This window comes from Notolepis coatsorum, assembly GCF_963971535.1.
Source record: "Notolepis coatsorum genome assembly, chromosome: 3".
In the NCBI taxonomy this organism is placed as follows: Eukaryota; Metazoa; Chordata; class Actinopteri; order Aulopiformes; family Paralepididae; genus Notolepis; species Notolepis coatsorum.
This window is the reverse complement of record NC_140167.1, coordinates 26,520,154-26,541,303: the sequence shown is the minus strand read 5'-3', so window position 1 is coordinate 26,541,303 and position 21,150 is coordinate 26,520,154. Positions and strand designations below refer to the sequence as shown.

Genomic DNA, 21,150 nt, shown 5'->3' with positions numbered 1-21,150 from the left:
TCCTAGCCAGCTATGAAGCGATGATGGGAGATGGTCGACCAGATCTAGCAGATAGCCCAGACATACTGGAAATACATGCCCCTGACCACAAGGACGATAATTGGGAGAACTGGTACTGAGAGATACAAGGGGCCAAGAAGAAACTGCAAAATACGAAGCAACCTCCAGAGGGCGACAACGAGTGATTATAACCGCAAATTAATTATAACCAATCATGTATGACTGATTAAAGAAATTTATTATTATTCAGCATACAATGTAAAGATGATTATAATGTTTTGAAATCAGTATACGATGTCTTGCAATCAGTATAACAGAAACATGATTTATGATTACAGAACTGTATCGTTTATACCAGTGATACTGTATTTTTGAGATGAGACATGAGAACTGGGTATGTAGTGACTCAGAACGGAGCTGTGAATAGGGGAAGTCATGACCCTGTATGGGGAAGACAAACTGTAGTAACCTCGACAGAGGATAGGAGGTCTGAGTGAGAGGCTGGCGAAGAAAGGGTTACACTGAGCAAAGGGGATGGACCACAGAGGACAGAAACGCGAGCCCATATAAAAAGGGCAGTTGTACAGAGAACAAGCAGAGCGCTGAGGACGGCTCTCAAGGTAAGACTAACCTTTTGATTCAAACCAGATGAGGATCCAGAGGAGCCAATTCTTTGCAATTGTCCGGAGATTTTCGAAGGGATTCAAATCCAGCAGTGACCTAAGACCTAAGTGAGTATACCAGGCTCCATCTGGTCAAAGGGAGCTGTAAATCACAGTTGAATGTGTCGCTAGCTCTCTCGCTCTGGGTTTGATTGAAACCGAGGAGCGTTAGCGCTGGAACATATTCCAGATTTAAGAGTCCCTCGGAAGTCTCCGGCTGTTGTGCGAACGGCAGATTAGACCTCTGGTCCATCGCTCTCCCTGCTCAAACCCAAGATAAATATCGCACGGTGCGGGTTCCTTGTACTGGGAGCTGGCCCCGTGGTAGAGAATTTATCCGAGCAGGACCAAAGCAGAGGTAAGGGGAAGATGGATCACTTCTTTCAAACTCTCTAGCTTGGGACCTCCAGAATTACTACATTCTCAGTTCAGGGAAGCTCACTGTTACATTATAACAAAAATTCGATTTATCTTTTTATTTTGATTCTTTATTCTACCATGTCTTAGAGTCCTAGACTCATTGAATGTTTTTCTACTTTGATTCGAGTTCTATTCTCTTATCGACCTGAACTGTGGCTTTTTACCCATCTATGCAAACAAAATAAAAGCTTGAATAAAATAAAATCTTTGCTTTTATAATAATAAAAATAATTGAAATAAAAAGAGACTTTGTGGAACTCCACTCTTTTTACCCATTGAAGGGGGTTCTTGCTGGTGAAGTAATTGTGTAAGGTATAGCGTGCATGAAGACAGGTTCTCAAAGGTTACTCTTAAACAAGTGAACATTTCCCCGACCGCATAAGTATACATGTGGTCACTACCTTTCCGACACCCACACCATCATAATCAATCATAAGCAGAGAGCTGTCGTTTAATTCTGGTGTCCTCTGGGACCTCTCGATCCACTGGCTATTTATCGAGAGACGCCGAGGGTGCAATGGGGAAAGACCAGGAGACGGAGACAGTGAGAAGTCGGACGAATCTCTGCGCCCAGCAGCTTAGACACACCGGGAAGAGCTGGTAGGTAGTAAGACCCCCAGCTTCCCGGCGCGGACCCTTTAAACAGAGAGCTGTTCAGTAGTCTTGTACAAGGCTTAATAACTGGGATTGAACACCATCCACAGGACACTAACCCATCCACAGGACACTAACCCATCCACAGGACACTAACCCATCCACAGGTCACTAACCCATCCACAGGACACTAACCCATCCACAGGTCACTAACCCATCCACAGGACACTAACCCATCCACAGGACACTAACCCATCCACAGGACACTAACCCATCCACAGGTCACTAACCCATCCACAGGACACTAACCCATCCACAGGTCACTAACCCATCCACAAGTCACTAACCCATCCACAGGTCACTAACCCATCCACAGGACACTAACCCATCCACAGGTCACTAACCCTAACCCATCCACAGGACACTAACCCTAACCCATCCACAGGACACTAACCCTAACCCATCCACAGGACACTAACCCTAACCCTTCCACAGGACACTAACCCATCCACAGGTCACTAACCCTAACCCATCCACAGGTCACTAACCCTAACCCATCCACAGGTCACTAACACTAACCCATCCACAGGACACTAACACTAACCCATCCACAGGGCACTAACCCTAACCCATCCACAGGTCACTAACACTAACCCATCCACATGACACTAACACTAACCCATCCACAGGATACTAACCCCAACCCATCCACAGGTCACTAACCCTAACCCATCCACAGGTCACTAACCCATCCACAGGACACTAACCCATCCACAGGTCACTAACCCATCCACAGGACACTAACCCTAACCCATCCACAGGACACTAACCCATCCACAGGACACTAACCCATCCACAGGACACTAACCCTAACCCATCCACAGGACACTAACACTAACCCATCCACAGGACACTAACCCTAACCCTTCCACAGGACACTAACACTAACCCTTCCACAGGACACTAACCCTAACCCTTCCACAGGACACTAACGTTTAATTCTGGTGTCCTCTGGGACCTCTCGATCCACTGGCTATTTATCGAGAGACGCCGAGGGTGCAAAGGGGAAAGACCAGGAGACGGAGACAGTGAGAAGTCGGACGAATCTCTGCGCCCAGCAGCTTAGACACACCGGGAAGAGCTGGTAGGTAGTAAGACCCCCAGCTTCCCGGCGCGGACCCTTTAAACGGAGAGCTGTTCAGTAGTCTTGTACAAGGCTTAATAACTGGGATTGAACACCATCCACAGGACACTAACCCATCCACAGGACACTAACCCATCCACAGGACACTAACCCATCCACAGGACACTAACCCATCCACAGGTCACTAACCCATCCACAGGTCACTAACCCATCCACAGGTCACTAACCCATCCACAGGACACTAACCCATCCACAGGTCACTAACCCTAACCCATCCACAGGACACTAACCCTAACCCATCCACAGGACACTAACACTAACCCTTCCACAGGACACTAACCCATCCACAGGACACTAACCCTAACCCTTCCACAGGACACTAACCCATCCACAGGACACTAACCCCAACCCATCCACAGGACACTAACCCATCCACAGGACACTAACCCTAACCCATCCACAGGACACTAACCCTAACCCTTCCACAGGACACTAACCCATCCACAGGACACTAACCCTAACCCTTCCACAGGACACTAACCCATCCACAGGACACTAACCCCAACCCATCCACAGGACACTAACCCTAACCCTTCCACAGGACACTAACCCATCCACAGGACACTAACCCTAACCCATCCACAGGACACTAACCCTAACCCTTCCACAGGACACTAACCCATCCACAGGACACTAACCCTAACCCTTCCACAGGACACTAACCCATCCACAGGACACTAACCCTAACCCATCCACAGGACACTAACCCCAACCCTTCCACAGGACACTAACCCTAACCCATCCACAGGTCACTAACCCTAACCCATCCACAGGACACTAACCCTAACCCATCCACAGGACACTAACCCATCCACAGGACACTAACCCCAACCCATCCACAGGACACTAACCCTAACCCATCCACAGGACACTAACCCCAACCCATCCACAGGACACTAACCCCAACCCATCCACAGGTCACTAACCCCAACCCATCCACAGGTCACTAACCCTAACCCATCCACAGGACACTAACACTAACCCATCCACAGGTCACTAACCCTAACCCATCTACAGGACACTAACCCTAACCCATCCACAGGACACTAACCCATCCACAGGTCACTAACCCCAACCCATCCACAGGTCACTAACACTAACCCATCCACAGGACACTAACCCTAACCCATCCACAGGACACTAACCCATCCACAGGTCACTAACCCCAACCCATCCACAGGTCACTAACACTAACCCATCCACAGGTCACTAACCCTAACCCATCCACAGGTCACTAACACTAACCCATCCACAGGACACTAACCCTAACCCATCCACAGGTCACTAACCCTAACTCATCCACAGGACACTAACCCATCCACAGGACACTAACCCTAACCCATCCACAGGACACTAACCCATCCACAGGGCACTAACCCTTCCACAGGACACTAACCCATCCACAGGTCACTAACACTAACCCATCCACAGGTCACTAACCCTAACCCTTCCACAGGACACTAACCCATCCACAGGTCACTAACACTAACCCATCCACAGGTCACTAACCCTAACTCATCCACAGGACACTAACCCTAACCCTTCCACAGGACACTAACCCATCCACAGGACACTAACCCATCCACAGGACACTAACCCTAACCCATCCACAGGTCACTAACACTAACCCATCCACAGGACACTAACCCTAACCCATCCACAGGTCACTAACCCTAACTCATCCACAGGACACTAACCCATCCACAGGACACTAACCCATCCACAGGACACTAACCCTAACCCATCCACAGGTCACTAACCCTAACTCATCCACAGGACACTAACCCTAACCCTTCCACAGGACACTAACCCATCCACAGGACACTAACCCATCCACAGGGCACTAACCCTAACCCATCCACAGGACACTAACCCTAACCCATCCACAGGTCACTAACACTAACCCTTCCACAGGACACTAACCCATCCACAGGTCACTAACCCTAACTCATCCACAGGACACTAACCCTAACCCATCCACAGGACACTAACCCATCCACAGGTCACTAACCCTAACTCATCCACAGGACACTAACCCTAACCCTTCCACAGGACACTAACCCATCCACAGGTCACTAACCCTAACTCATCCACAGGACACTAACCCATCCACAGGTCACTAACCCTAACCCATCCACAGGTCACTAACACTAACCCATCCACAGGACACTACCCCACCCACAGGGCACTAACCCATCCACAGGACACTAACCCTAACCCTTCCACAGGTCACTAACACTAACTCATCCACAGGTCACTAACACTAACCCATCCACAGGTCACTAACACTAACTCATCCACAGGACACTAACCCTAACCCTTCCACAGGTCACTAACACTAACTCATCCACAGGTCACTAACACTAACCCATCCACAGGACACTAACACTAACCCATCCACAGGTCACTAACACTAACCCATCCACAGGACACTAACCCTAACCCATCCACAGGTCACTAACACTAACTCATCCACAGGACACTAACCCTAACCCTTCCACAGGACACTAACCCATCCACAGGACACTAACCCATCCACACGGCACTAACCCTAACCCATCCACAGGACACTAACCCTAACCCATCCACAGGTCACTAACACTAACCCTTCCACAGGACACTAACCCTAACCCATCCACAGGACACTAACACTAACCCATCCACAGGACACTAACCCATCCACAGGACACTAACCCTAACCCATCCACAGGACACTAACCCTAACCCATCCACAGGTCACTAACCCTAACCCATCCACATGACACTAACCCATCCACATGACACTAACCCATCCACAGGACACTAACCCATCCACAGGTCACTAACCCTAACCCATCCACATGACACTAACCCATCCACAGGACACTAACCCCAACCCATCCACAGGGCACTAACCCTAACCCATCCACAGGACACTAACCCATCCACAGGACACTAACCCATCCACAGGTCACTAACCCTAACCCATCCACAGGTCACTAACCCTAACCCATCCACATGACACTAACCCATCCACATGACACTAACCCATCCACAGGACACTAACCCCAACCCATCCACAGGACACTAACCCCAACCCATCCACAGGACACTAACCCCAACCCATCCACAGGACACTAACCCCAACCCATCCACAGGACACTAACCCCAACCCATCCACAGGACACTAACCCCAACCCATCCACAGGACACTAACCCTAACCCATCCACAGGTCACTAACCCTAACCCATCCACATGACACTAACCCATCCACAGGACACTAACCCATCCACAGGACACTAACCCATCCACAGGACACTAACCCATCCACAGGACACTAACCCTAACCCATCCACAGGTCACTAACCCTAACCCATCCACATGACACTAACCCATCCACAGGTCACTAACCCTAACCCTTCCACAGGTCACTAACACTAACCCATCCACAGGTCACTAACACTAACCCATCCACAGGACACTAACCCATCCACAGGACACTAACCCTAACCCATCCACAGGGCACTAACCCTAACCCATCCACAGGACACTAAGCCATCCACAGGACACTAACCCTAACCCTTCCACAGGACACTAACCCATCCACAGGTCACTAACACTAACCCATCCACAGGTCACTAACACTAACCCATCCACAGGACACTAACCCTAACCCATCCACAGGACACTAACCCATCCACAGGGCACTAACACTAACCCATCCACAGGTCACTAACACTAACCCATCCACAGGACACTAACCCTAACCCATCCACAGGACACTAACCCATCCACAGGGCACTAACACTAACCCATCCACAGGACACTAACCCATCCACAGGGCACTAACCCATCCACAGGACACTAACCCATCCACAGGACACTAACCCATCCACAGGACACTAACCCTAACCCATCCACAGGTCACTAACCCTAACCCATCCACATGACACTAACCCATCCACAGGTCACTAACCCTAACCCTTCCACAGGTCACTAACACTAACCCATCCACAGGTCACTAACACTAACCCATCCACAGGACACTAACCCATCCACAGGACACTAACCCTAACCCATCCACAGGGCACTAACCCTAACCCATCCACAGGACACTAAGCCATCCACAGGACACTAACCCTAACCCTTCCACAGGACACTAACCCATCCACAGGTCACTAACACTAACCCATCCACAGGTCACTAACACTAACCCATCCACAGGACACTAACCCTAACCCATCCACAGGACACTAACCCATCCACAGGGCACTAACACTAACCCATCCACAGGTCACTAACACTAACCCATCCACAGGACACTAACCCTAACCCATCCACAGGACACTAACCCATCCACAGGGCACTAACACTAACCCATCCACAGGACACTAACCCATCCACAGGGCACTAACACTAACCCATCCACAGGGCACTAACACTAACCCATCCACAGGACACTAACACTAACCCATCCACAGGACACTAACACTAACCCATCCACAGGGCACTAACACTAACCCATCCACAGGGCACTAACACTAACCCATCCACAGGGCACTAACACTAACCCATCCACAGGGCACTAACACTAACCCATCCACAGGGCACTAACACTAACCCATCCACAGCACACTAACCCTAACCCATCCACAGCACACTAATCCTAACCCATCCACAGCACACTAACCCTAACCCATCCACAGGACACTAACCCTAACCCATCCACAGGACACTAACCCTAACCCATCCACAGGACACTAACCCTAACCCATCCACAGGACACTAACCCTAACCCATCCACAGCACACTAACCCATCCACAGGGCACTAACACTAACCCATCCACAGGACACTAACCCTAACCCATCCACAGCACACTAACCCATCCACAGGGCACTAACACTAACCCATCCACAGGACAATAACCCCAACCCATCCACAGGACACTAACCCTAACCCATCCACAGGTCACTAACCCTAACCCATCTACAGGCCACAAGGGGTCACGGAATGGTTTGATGAGTATGAAAATGATGTGAATCATATGCTATGGCCTTCGCAGTCAGCAGATCTCAACCCACTTGAACACCTATGGGAGACTTTAGATTCAAGGTTTTTCATATGTGTCTATAAGGTAAATAACCTATACATATTAGATATTATAACTATAGACGCTGAAGAGGACAGATGTATGTATGAATGTGTGTCTCCAGTCAGACTGCAGACAAGGGCCTTTTATCAGCTGAGCTCTAAAGATAACCAACGAGCCAAGGTCATTATCTACAGCAGCGCTGGGCCAGTTGTCACATAGAAGTGACGGGGGCAGGGAAACCACAACATTTGATGAGTGTGTCAAAGGTGACCAGAGAGCCGTTGCCATGGTATCGTGTCACTTAGTAACGAGAAAAGGGGCGGGGCTACGGGGATGGCCCCGTTGCTAGGGGAAAGACGTTATGAGCTGTGAGTTTCTTCCGGTGTAAGTTAGACTAGGACACGAGGCTGAGACGTGTAGACGTGGACAAAAGACCTCAGGAGCTAGAGGGTGGGGGGAAGGGATGCGTGGCCCCACCCTCCGGTGGCCACGAGATAGCTTTGGCTAACAGGGAAGGCTTTTTGGATAACAGCTAGGCCGCAACAATCACAGAGCGGGCCACAGGAGAGATCATTGGAATAATGAATTTAGTTTCTTCAAAGACTTTCAAATTGTTTCCATCTTGTACGAGTCTATGTTTATGAAAATAAACATCACAATCTAAGGAAAGAGATCACGTTGCCAGTGTCGAATTCTTTTTGAGACGAGCGCATCCACGGGGTAGGATAGAGGGAATCAGTCAGTACGTCGAAAGAGATAAACACAACGCAGAAAACTTCACGGAACCACAGGTGACGAGGTGATACTGGCTGATTACCGAAGAATCCAACACCATCCACAGAGCACTAACCCACCCACAGGAAACTAACCCTCACCCATCCACAGAGCACTAACCCACCCACAGGAAACTAACCCTCACCCATCCACAGAGCACTAACCCATCCACAGGAAACTAACCCTCACCCATCCACAGAGCACTAACCCATCCACAGGAAACTAACCCATCCACAGAGCACTAACCCACCCACAGGAAACTAACCCTCACCCATCCACAGGGCACTAACCCATCCACAGGACACTAACCCATCCACAGGGCACTAACCCATCCACAGGACACTAACCCATCCACAGGGCACTAACCCTCACCCATCCACAGGGCACTAACCCGTCCACAGGACACTAACCCATCCACAGGAAACTAACCCATCCACAGGAAACTAACCCATCCACAGGGCACTAACCCATCCACAGAGCACTAACCCATCCACAGGACACTAACCCATCCACAGGACACTAACCCATCCACAGGGCACTAACCTATCCACAGGACACTAACCCATCCACAGAGCACTAACCCATCCACAGGACACTAACCCATCCACAGGGCACTAACCCATCCACAGGGCACTAACCGTAACCCATCCACAGGACACTAACCCATCCACAGAGCACTAACCCATCCACAGGAAACTAACCCTAACCCATCCACAGGGCACTAACCCATCCACAGGGCACTAACCCATCCACAGGACACTAACCCATCCACAGGGCACTAACCCTAACCCATCTACAGGCCACAAGGGGTCACGGAATGGTTTGATGAGTATGAAAATGATGTGAATCATATGCTATGGCCTTCGCAGTCAGCAGATCTCAACCCACTTGAACACCTATGGGAGACTTTAGACTGACGTGTCAGGCAGCGCTCTCTAACCTCTGGACGAAGGGTGTTCCATCCCTCCGGCAGAGTCCGGCTCATGGCCCAACACCTTACTAAGACGCTTTATGTTGTTTTTGGTGACATTTGTCTTGTATGCATGGCCTCCCTTCTAATTAGCTCACTAAATAATTCATCAGCTTCATCCTGACCCCTGCCTTTGTTTATGTTCTTCTAACCGAGTCTTTATCCTGACCACTGCCTTCCTTATGTTTTCCTAACCGAGTCTTTAGATGTCAGGAGCCTGAGCTGCACATCAGGGAGTTATAAGCCCCGGCGGGGTCTGTGTGTGTGTGTTTAATCCTGTACTGTTTGTCTGTGAAAGCATGTGTTTAAGTCTGACTTTAGAAAGTGGAGAGGGAGAGAGAGAGGAGAGAGAGAGAGAGAGAGAGAGAGAGAGAGAGAGAGAGAGAGAGAGAGAGAGAGAGAGAGAGAGAGAGAGAGAGAGGATAAAGCACAGCTAGACGTCTCTTTAAGCTTCTTAATTGTGGACACTTATGTCTGAAACTGAGGAAAATCAATCTTGCCCATCTTATTTGGAGGCGTCTGTCACGCAGAGGAAACACAAGCTTTTTGAAAATGAGGGAGCTATTTACTTAGATAACTACCATCTCCTTCGGTAGGGAAGGGGGGGGGGGGGGGTCCGCTATATAAAACAAGTTCAATACCACCTCATCCTCCTTGAATGAGCCATTTCTGCTGCATGCTGCAGAAACGGCCCTGGCTATTCCTCATAACCCTGACGCAACTTTATTTGAAATACTGGACGCTTTGGCTCGGATCAATAAAAAGAGTTAAGAACGCGGGGGAAAAGAGAAATGGCGAGGCAGGAATCCCTGACCTTCCGCCGTGTTTCTGGAGAGGATGAGGAATGGAGCGGTCTGCGTCTGCGTGTGCGGTGCCCGTGTGAGGCGACCCGGGGGCCGTGCTCTTCTCAAGAACAGACCGCGCTGCCTGCATCATCCGGAACACACAGGTAGTGGATTTAAAGGAACACTGCAACATTTTGGGAAATTAGCTTACCGTGTTCTCCAGAGAGAGACAAGAAGGTGGATACCAGTTTCCTCTCTGTGCGTTCAGTACGGAATGGGTATGGAAGCGGACATGGCCGGTTAGCCTATAGGCATTGTCCAACTAACACCTCTCCCGAAGGCTAACCGGCCATGTCCGCTTCCATTCATTGTGCTAAGCTAGGCTAACATGCAGCCAGATAGCTTTCTACTGAACGCACAGAGAGGAGACTGGTATCTAATTGCTTGTCTCTCTCTGGAGAAGACTGTATGCTAATTTCCCAAAATGTTGGCGTGTTCCTTTAAGCATCATCACACGAGAGGGAGTGCCCTCGCACTGGATATGGGATACCGAACGTGATTCGGTGGTCGGTACGAACGAGGCTGCAGGCCGAGTGCCGAGGATAATTAGCCGATAATTAACCGGCACGTCGGCACGACCTCAAGTGTGACATTGCTTTTACACAACACTTCTACCAGCTCCATTTATTAGTCGATGGTAATAAGGGGCAACAGATTGTGATTTGCTATTTTATTTAATCATTTATTTGGCTCCACCAAGACAAATAGTTATGCAGCTGGATTGGGACTGGACTGTTGCCAAGCAACGCATAACTATCTTCTTGCACACGCAGGCCAGCTACTTTGGATGACGTGCATTTATCTGTACGTTTCCATTGATTGTGCAACCGGTGGAATAAGAGTCTGTCGACAGTCGCTTTGGTGGCATGTGTGATTCAGACGATCAGGCGGTGCGTTGCTCCATCGTTTCCTGCTCTCCATGGACAGTATCCAGTAACTTTTTAGCCAGCTTTCAGACCTGCAGGACAAGGATGTTTTTTGTTTATATTATCTTGTGTTCCGTGACTCATGTGAATCACAATTCACATCGTAGTCTCCGTGTTGATATAAAGCATCTCACCTGGGCCCACCGCCAGGAACTCCCTCGTCTCGCAAGTCAGACGCTTTCTGTGCGGCGGTGGCGGGGGGGGGTTCCTCGCTTCTCAAACATGGCACCCCCTTTTCTCTGTCTCTCTCCAGTGGGTATTTTTGATTTGATCTATCTATCTATCTATCTATCTATCTATCTATCTATCTATCTATCTATCTATCTATCTATCTATCTATCTATCTATCTATCTATCTATCTATCTATCTATCTATCTATCTATCTATCTATCTATCTATCTATCTATCTATCTATCTATCTATCTATCTATCTATCTATCTATCTATCTATCTATCTATCTATCTATCTATCACGTTTTGGAATGAACAACTCAGGTTCGAGATCCTGATTCCCCTCTTTGTCCCTGCGTCCAAAGTGCAACTGCATATCGTACCAGACCTCAGTAAACCTATTGGATTGTCTGGACTTAATTAAAATAGAAATACAGTGGAATAGAATATGTAATGTCTGGAACACTAAGTCCGACAATCCAATAGGTTTACTGAGGTCTGGTACGACATGCAGTTGCACTTTGGAATATATAAACTAAATTAGAATAAAAATACAATATAATATAATATAGGACAGGGCTGTACAATTGTGCAGGATGTAGTATAATATATACACTAAATTAGAATAGAAATACAGTGGAATAGAATATGTAATGTCTGGAACACTAATTTAGTGTATATATTATACTACATCCTGCACAATTGTACAGCCCTGTCCTATATTATATTATATTGCATTTTTTATTCTAATTTAGTTTATATATTCAAATTTTATTTTATTCTACTTTAATTGTCTGTTAATGTTAATGCACCAAACGACCAAGACAAATCCCTTTTATGTGAAAATTTACTTGGCAATAAAGACCTTTCTGATTCTGAGAATATTGTAACATGCGCTGGTCTTCAGGTGAAATCGGAGAGCAGTGTGTTGTTTTTGTCTGTCCCTCTTTTACAACACCTTTGAAAATATTATTAGCTGATATGAATTCTGGGCCCTGCATTAAATCCTGTGAACGGCTAGCTGGGGGCTCGTAGACATGATTTAAACCAGCCTGAAGTCCCAAGGCCGACGCTGTAGAGATCCTCTTTAGTTGTCCGCACGGAACCGTAAAGAAACCTGTATTCAGCTCGGTCTTCTTAGCGGACTGAATGTCGATGTTTATATTTCTGAGACTTGGCCAGGTCTGAAAGCAGTTCAAAGCCCACGTCGTTTGCCTTTACAGTGTTAGTTAATTATTTTAGCTCTCCTCTGATTCAAGTCCAGTCAAGTCAAGTGTTCCTTTATTAATCCCCTTTAGATAAATGCAGGCATCATAGCTGCATGGGGAGGGGGGGGGCGAGGTACAGGCAGAAATGATAATAGGAATAATATTCGCTAATGTTACTGTATTCCTCTACTACAAGCTATTAGAATTCACGCAGCATCTGGGAGATAATAACAACCGCACTCGACTGAATGTGGAAGTGTGACGTGCGGAGATTCTAGTAGAGTGTAGCGGAAATAAAAACGGTACAGTGGTTTTCAGTTACGTATGACTAGCAACTTTCAAACAACGTTCAAGTCTCATGGGGTATTTCCCACCCCTTTCCAACATCAATGGTGGTTTGAATGGCGTTTAAGTAAAGTTAGCTGGTATCAGCTAAAACACACCCCCTACAAACACAACATTTGTTAAAGAAGGTTAGCCCTTTACTATCACACAACCGACGGCGATGCTCCATCATTAGCATCATTAGCTCCGCGGATCCGGAGTTAATGATGCTAATGATGGAGCATCGCCGTCGGTTGTGTGTGATAGCAGAGGGTTAACCGGCTGTCGTGTGGCAGTGAGAGGGTTAACAGGCGCCCCCACAATTGGCCATTTTAGTTTTAGTTTTTGAGGACTGCATACTTTTTTTGCAAACCAAAATACTATACTTTATACTTATAGCACATGCATGAGCCTGGTCTCTTTTGAAAGATGACATTCTGAACAATAAAGATAACCCACTTTTAGTGCTAATGAAATAGAATAACATAGGTCTGAACTTGAGTTGTAGAAAAACTATGTTGGCACTCGTTGTGCAGCGTGGAGAACAAAGGGTTTCGAGGATATAAGAATGCATGCTTCACTCATCATTTCCCAAACAAAATTTGTATTTTCTTTTCAATCAATTATGTCTTGTATCTGTTATATTTGTTTTGACACTCATAACACCCACAGACATACACACAATGGGCCCTCATTTATCAGAGCTTTAAATCAAACACATTTCCACTTCAAATTAGTTATAATGAATCCTCGGAAACAGTTTTCAACTTGGCATGCAGATTTAGTAAATGATGTCACAGCATTTGATCAACTTTTAAACCTTTTACATAAACAGAAATATTGCTAAATGAGGTCCAGACACACATAACCCCCTCTCTCTCTCTCTCTCTCTCTCTCTCTCTCTCTCTCTCTCTCTCTCTCTCTCTCTCTCTCTCTCTCTCTCTCTCTCTCTCTCTCTCTCTCTCTCTCTCTCTCTCTCTCTCTCTCTCACACACACACACACGTTAATATGGGTGGAGTTCCTCACCAGGTTCTGCTGACACAACCAGTAGAACTGCTGGAATTTCTGAGACATGAGGAGCTGAGCACTGCCCACCGCACTCCGGATCTTACCTAGGGCTGAAGCGCACACGCACACACACACACACACACACACACACACACACACACACACACACACACACACACACACACACACACACACACACACACACACACACACACACACACACACACACACACACACACACACACACACACACACACACACACACACACACACACACACACACACACACACACACACACACACACACACACACACCTCATTAATACTGTTAACTCTGAACCCCATGGGTAGATGCACATTGTGTCTCATGTACAGTCACGTACACACACACACATTCTGAATAGCCCTTATCAGCAGAATTGTGTTGCTAAGGGAACAGCTTTGGTCCAAGTGAAAACACTGAAACAGGACAGAACTATACTATAACTTAATTATACTTATTACTTAACTTATTACTTATTATTACTTAATTAAAGTAATTTAATTAATGTTTGAAGTTTGATGTGCTCTATACTGCACCTTATTGTACAGGAAACAATAATGCTAAAACACAACAGGTGGTTTCGTCACCACTCCCGTCCCTCAATACCAACCGCTGAAGTGTCTTTGAGCAAGGCACTTAATCCCCAACTCTGCTCCAGTGGAGCTGCTCAGTGGCCAACAGTGTCAAGACGGTGGTTGTACTGGGCAATTCAACAGGTGTGAATGTGTGGAACTGTGAATGGAAGTGTGAATAAATGGTAAATGGTGCACATTCACACACTGACAGCGGAGGCAACCATGCAAGGTGCCAACCTGCTCATCGGGAGCAATTAGGGGTTAAGTGTGTCGCTCAAGGACACATCGACACGCTGCCCGGGAGGAGTGGGAATCGAACCGGGAACCTTCCGACTACCAGACGACCGCTCTACCTCCTGAGCCACTCTCCCCCCGTTGCTGTAAAATAGCGTCCGTACTCAGAGAACCTACCCTGGTACATACAGAACCTACCCTGGTACATAAAGAACCTACCCTGGTACATACAGAACCCACCCTGGTACATACAGAACCTACCCTGGTACATAAAGAACCTACCCTGGTACATACAGAACCCACCCTGGTACATACAGAACCCGCCCTGGTACATACAGAACCCACCCTGGTACATACAGAACCCGCCCTGGTACATACAGAACCCACCCTGGTACATACAGAACCCACCCTGGTACATACAGAACCCACCCTGGTACATACAGAACCCGCCCTGGTACATACAGAACCCACCCTGGTACATACAGAACCCACCCTGGTACATACAGAACCCACCCTGGTACATACAGAACCCACCCTGGTACATACAGAACCCACCCTGGTACATACAGAACCTACCCTGGTACATACAGAACCCACCCTGGTACATACAGAACCTACCCTGGTACATACAGAACCCACCCTGGTACATACAGAACCCACCCTGGTACATACAGAACCCGCCCTGGTACATACAGAACCCGCCCTGGTACATACAGAACCCGCCCTGGTACATACAGAACCCACCCTGGTACATAAAGACCTTGTGACTCTAACAGTGCTCATGAGGCCTCACTCACTCTCCTCCGACAGGTCGTGCTCCTCGGCCTCCGCCTCCATCTCCTTACACCAGCCCTCCATCCTCTTGGTCTCTGTGTGGAGCAGCTGCATGAACCAGCTGCCGTCCCTCCGCGGGGAGGGGGACGCCCGGCCCGACTCGCCCCCCGACGACGGCGCGCTCTCCCTGGGGGAGGGCGGCTCCAGCTGCCAGACGGTCTCGCCGGTGGTCTCCCGGGGACTGACCGGCTCGGCCGGGGTGCGGTAGTCCTCGCGGTAGCTGAAGAGGCCCTGGGTGCGGACGGTGCGCACCGCCCCGTACTGGGCAGGCATGCTGGGCTCCGGGTGCCGGCTGAAGCCCCCGCCGAACTGCAGGCCCTTGTCCTCCATGGTGGGGAAGTCCTCCAGCTCCAGGTCGGCCTGCACGGCCGTCGTCACGCTGTTGGAGCGCTTGAACCGGCCCTGCCTGTGAGGGTGGTGGAGACAGAAGCCCTTTTCACACGGAGAAGCCGGCAAATATTTTTTTAAATACGGCTTTGCTGGTTCAAGACGCATTCACACGACCCAAGAAAGCCACCAATATGCTAGTGTGCTTACTTACTCTTACTAGTTGCACTGCTGGCCAGTATGACTACGACCATACTGTCTATATACATATATACATATACGTGTCACTGTACATATTGGTATTACAACTCTGTACTTACATCTGGTTAGCACTATACCCAGGCCAGTAGTACTAATTTATATATTTTATACCCAGTTTAATCACCTGTACATTGTGTATTACTATTGCACTTGACTGTGACATTTGCACTCTGGTTGGATGGCAAACTTATTTTTGTTGCACTGTACTTGTGCTGTATAATGACAATAAATTAGCATCTAATCTAATCACACAGAACATAAGCCACCATGGCTTCATGACTAGGTCGGGAAGGTTTGAATAAAGTGGTGATAATGTATTGGAGCTCAGTTAAAGTGGTGATATGTATTGAATAAAGTGGTGATAATGTATTACAGCTCAGTTAACATGGTGATATGTATTGAATAAAGTGGTGATATGTATAAAGTGGTGATATATATTGAATAATGTGGTGATAATATGTATTGGAGCTCAGTTAAAGTGGTGATATGTATTGAATAAAGTGGTGATATGTATTGAATCAAGTGGTGATATGTATTGAATAATGTGGTGATATGTATTGAATAATGTGGTGATAATATGTAGTGGAGCTCAGTTAAAGTGGTGATATGTATTGAATAACGTGGTGATATGTATTGAATAATGTGGTGATATGTATTGGAGCTCAGTTAAAGTGGTGATATGTATTGGAGCTCAGTTACCGCAGGTCCTACGTTTATCCTCTTACACCCCGAGGCCATTAATATGTAATGGCAACATAATTGCGCTGCGTGGTAAAAGCTTCTCACAGTACCGCAACGGCATCTTTTAGCCTCTTGTGGAAACGGAACCACTAACCCTGGCAGCGGTGGCACCACACTCTCCCTGTCGTGATACAGGACACACCACCGGAAGGGACAATTGCTCACAAGTGTATTACTACAGTTGGAAAATGTGTTATTGGGGATCAACTTCTGGAGCCATTATCTCACCCCTTCTTGTCGTCCTCCACCTGCGTGCCGACAGAATGGTACTCCCGGCAGCTTTTGCTTTCCGACTCCGAGTCCGTGGCTGCTTCCACCTAATGCAAGGAAGTGACAGAGAGCAACAGCGGTTCTCATTACGAGGAGCACAAATCCCCCAGGTGTCCGCGGGGGTTATTGGTTTGGGGCCGGTCGCGGCACCTTAACTCTACGTGACCTGTCAGGAAGTAGAGGTTCAGTGATTTATGGAGGCGGAACACACACACTCGCGGGCGGGCGGGGCAAGAGAACGGGTGAAGTTCCCAGGGAAGGTCTTTCTTTCTGGGGGTAGTCTGTGTGAAGAACGAGGGGCGGCGCTCCACAAAGTGTCTGGAAAAACAACATGATGATTCACGGCTAAACCAGATAGGACAATTGCCCGTCTTTCCCGTCTATATGGACTTTTATTTTGAAATGTTTACACCTGTGCGCAAACCACAAGGGGGGGGGGCTATATGTCTCTGTCTGTCCATAAACCGCGATAGCTGCTGCATTTCAGATCAGATTTGGCTCAAACCCGGTGCATAGGTTCACAGTCAGCCAATAGTCGGCATTATTGATTTTTTCTCTCTCTAAAATCGGTCAAAGTTCGTCGCCCAGATCAATGTCTCTCGCCAGAGGTGTACTGGGTAAGATGGTGACTGAAGAGATTTCCAGGTCCACTCCGACTACACAATATTATAATGAGTCTCCTCAGCCAACTCAGTGTTCTCCAAAATATTCATTGGCTTTACATGTGCGCTGTAGCGTGGGGGCTGAATCTTCTTGAGTGCCATTCTACTAGCCTAATAAACCCACGCACCATTACACCATTATCACCAACGACACAGATTATTGAGTCCTTATTCATGAATATATCATGTAGCTCAAACAAAGCTCACATTGAGATGTTGTGAATGCGTCGTGTTCTGGCTTACAAGCCAAGTGTTGCAGAAGGGACAGTTACAGAGAGTTACTGGGGGCGTGTTGGTATATAATCAACCATGAAGCAAAAAACATTGTGTCTTCCCCATGGTTAGGCAGCACAGAATAGGGTGTGTAGTGGAACGTTGTAACCATAGTAACAGAGAGATAGAGGACAGTAGCCATTAGTAGATATTATGGTATATGGCAGGGACATGATTGATGTTGATCCTGCTTTGTCGCTGTGAGGCTATGATGCTGATCCAAAAAGTCCGACTCAAGGCCTCTTTATGGCTCCCAGAGCCACGTCCTGGAGCTCCCTGCTTTAGCTGGCTTCATAGACACTACGCTCACCACCTGCTCCCTGCTCACACTGCACTATGTTCAGTCTCTGCACTATGTTCACTCTGCACTATGTTCACTCTCTGCACTATGTTCACTCTGCACTATGTTCACTCTCTGCACTATGTTCACTCTGCACTATGTTCACTCTCTGCACTATGTTCACTCTGCACTATGTTCACTCTGCACTATGTTCACTCTGCACTATGTTCACTCTGCACTATGTTCACTCTCTGCACTATGTTCTCTCTGCACTATGTTCACTATCTGCACTATGTTCACTCTCTGCACTATGTTCACTCTCTGCACTATGTTCACTCTATGCACTATGTTCACTCTCTGCACTATGTTCACTCTGCACTATGTTCACTCTCTGCACTATGTTCACTCTCTGCACTCTCTCTGTGTAAGGAAGGACGCGACCCAGGTCAGACGCCTCTGGTTTTAGCTCCGCAACGATGTACTCACTTTTAGCTATTATGTTTGTTTTTGCTACTTTTTTATTTAAAGCAACACTGGCGGGTACGTCATACGACCGTCAGACACTTATGGACCTGAACCCCGGGCTCAAAGAGGAGTTTGGAGACACTTTTGACCTAGAATGGCCAGCAGAAATCAGACGGGAGAATGGCGGCAAAGAAAAGAACAAAGGCGACGGCAGGAGAAGACACAGAGGGAGACGAGGAGGTATCAGATTGAGACTAAAAAGAGCTGCTTACCGCCCAGCAATTCCATCCATCTTTCTGGCGAATGCCCGTTCGTTGGAGGGTAGGATGGATGATCTGAGAGCGAGGGTCCGGTTCCAACGGGAGATGAGAGACATCAACATTATATGTCTCACAGAGACATGGCTCACGTCGACGACCCCAGACAAAAGCGTCTCTCCCTCGGATGCCTTCACAGTCTTACGTGCAGATCGCAACGCTGGCTCAGGAAAGACCATCGGCGGCGGAGTCTGCCTCATCACGAACAATTCCTGGGTTAATCCCGAGGGGGTGCAGGTCCTCTCAAACTCGTGTTCGCCGGACTTGGAACATCTTTCTATCCTATGTCGTCCGTTTCACCTCCCGAGGGAGTTCACAGCAGTCGTCATGACTGCCGTGTATATTCCCCCACACGCGAATACGGGCAAAGCGCTGGGCGAATTACACGATCATCTCAACAGACACCAGATCAAACACCCAGACGCAGCGATGGTAGTGGCCGGCGATTTCAACCAGGCCAACCTGAAGAAAGTGATGCCGTCCTTTTTCCAACACATCGCTTGCTCCACCAGAGGGAAGAACACACTCGACCACTGCTATTCCCCGTTCAAAGCGGGTTACAAGGCAGTAGCCGCTCCGCCATTAACGGGGTCCACAAGCTCGAGCGATCATGACTCCATCTTGCTATTTCCGGCATATCAACAGAGATCACGTGACGCCGTCGTGTCACGTGAGACTAAGAAGTGGACCGACGAATCAGAGGCCACGCTCAAGGACGTGCTTGCAGACACGGATTGGGATATGTTCATAGGAAGTGCCAGTGACGTCAGTGAACTAGCAGACATAGTGGTGTGCTACATAACAACAATAGCTGATGGTATTGTCCTCAGGAAAACGGTGCGGATTTTCCCAAACCAGAAACCGTGGGTGGATAGCACTATTAGAGCAGCTCTGAACTCTCGTACCACCGCCTACAACCTGGGTAGAGAGTCAGGAAACATGGAGGAGTATAAGGCTTCAGTCTATACTCTATGCAAAGCAGTCAAACTTGCTAAGAGGACATATGCTGACATATGCCGGCTGTTGTGGAGGGGGGGGGGGCAACCGCGAGGGGGGGGGGACGCTCTCTCGTTGTCGGAACACAGTGTGAGAAGAGCATTTATGCAGGTGAACACCAGGAAGGCTGCTGGCCCAGATGGCATAACAGGACGTATACTCAAGACCTGTGCCAACCAGCTGGCCCCTGTGTTCACCGTCATATTTAATCAATCACTGGCGGAGTCAGTGGTCCCTGCCTGCTTCAAGAGGTCTACCATCATCCCTGTGCCGAAGAAACCCTCCCCAGCATGTCCAAATGACTACAGACCGGTGGCACTCACCTCTGTGGTCATGAAATGTTTCGAGAGGCTGGTCAAGGACCACATTTGTGCCTCCCTCCCCAGTGATATGGACCCTATGCAATTTGCATACAGGACAAACAGGTCCACCGACGACGCGGTCTCCCAGGTACTGCACAGCACCCTCTCGCACCTTGACCGTCAGAAGGGGGGCTATGTGAGACTGTTGTTCATTGACTACAGCTCAGCGTTCAACACCATAGTCCCCACCAGACTGGTGGACAAGCTGATCGAGCTAGGTCTGAGCTCCGCCCTGAGCGCCTGGGTACTGGACTTTCTGAGCGAAAGACCCCAGGCGGTCAGGGTGGGGGGTCAGACCTCCAACACCATCACCCTGAGCATCGGGTCC

General features: G+C 48.3%; 1 protein-coding gene across 1 annotated transcript in view; it reads right to left on the bottom strand.

Moving 5' to 3' along the window:
- dlgap2a (discs, large homolog-associated protein 2a) overlaps nt 1–21,150 on the bottom strand; it is a gene marked incomplete at both ends in the record, with an annotated part of 410,496 nt that overhangs the window by 22,405 nt on the left and 366,941 nt on the right. Inside the window, 3 exon segments of the mRNA XM_084311128.1 lie at nt 14,201–14,292; nt 15,832–16,274; nt 17,426–17,514. Coding sequence (XP_084167254.1) covers nt 14,201–14,292; nt 15,832–16,274; nt 17,426–17,514 — 624 coding nt within the window.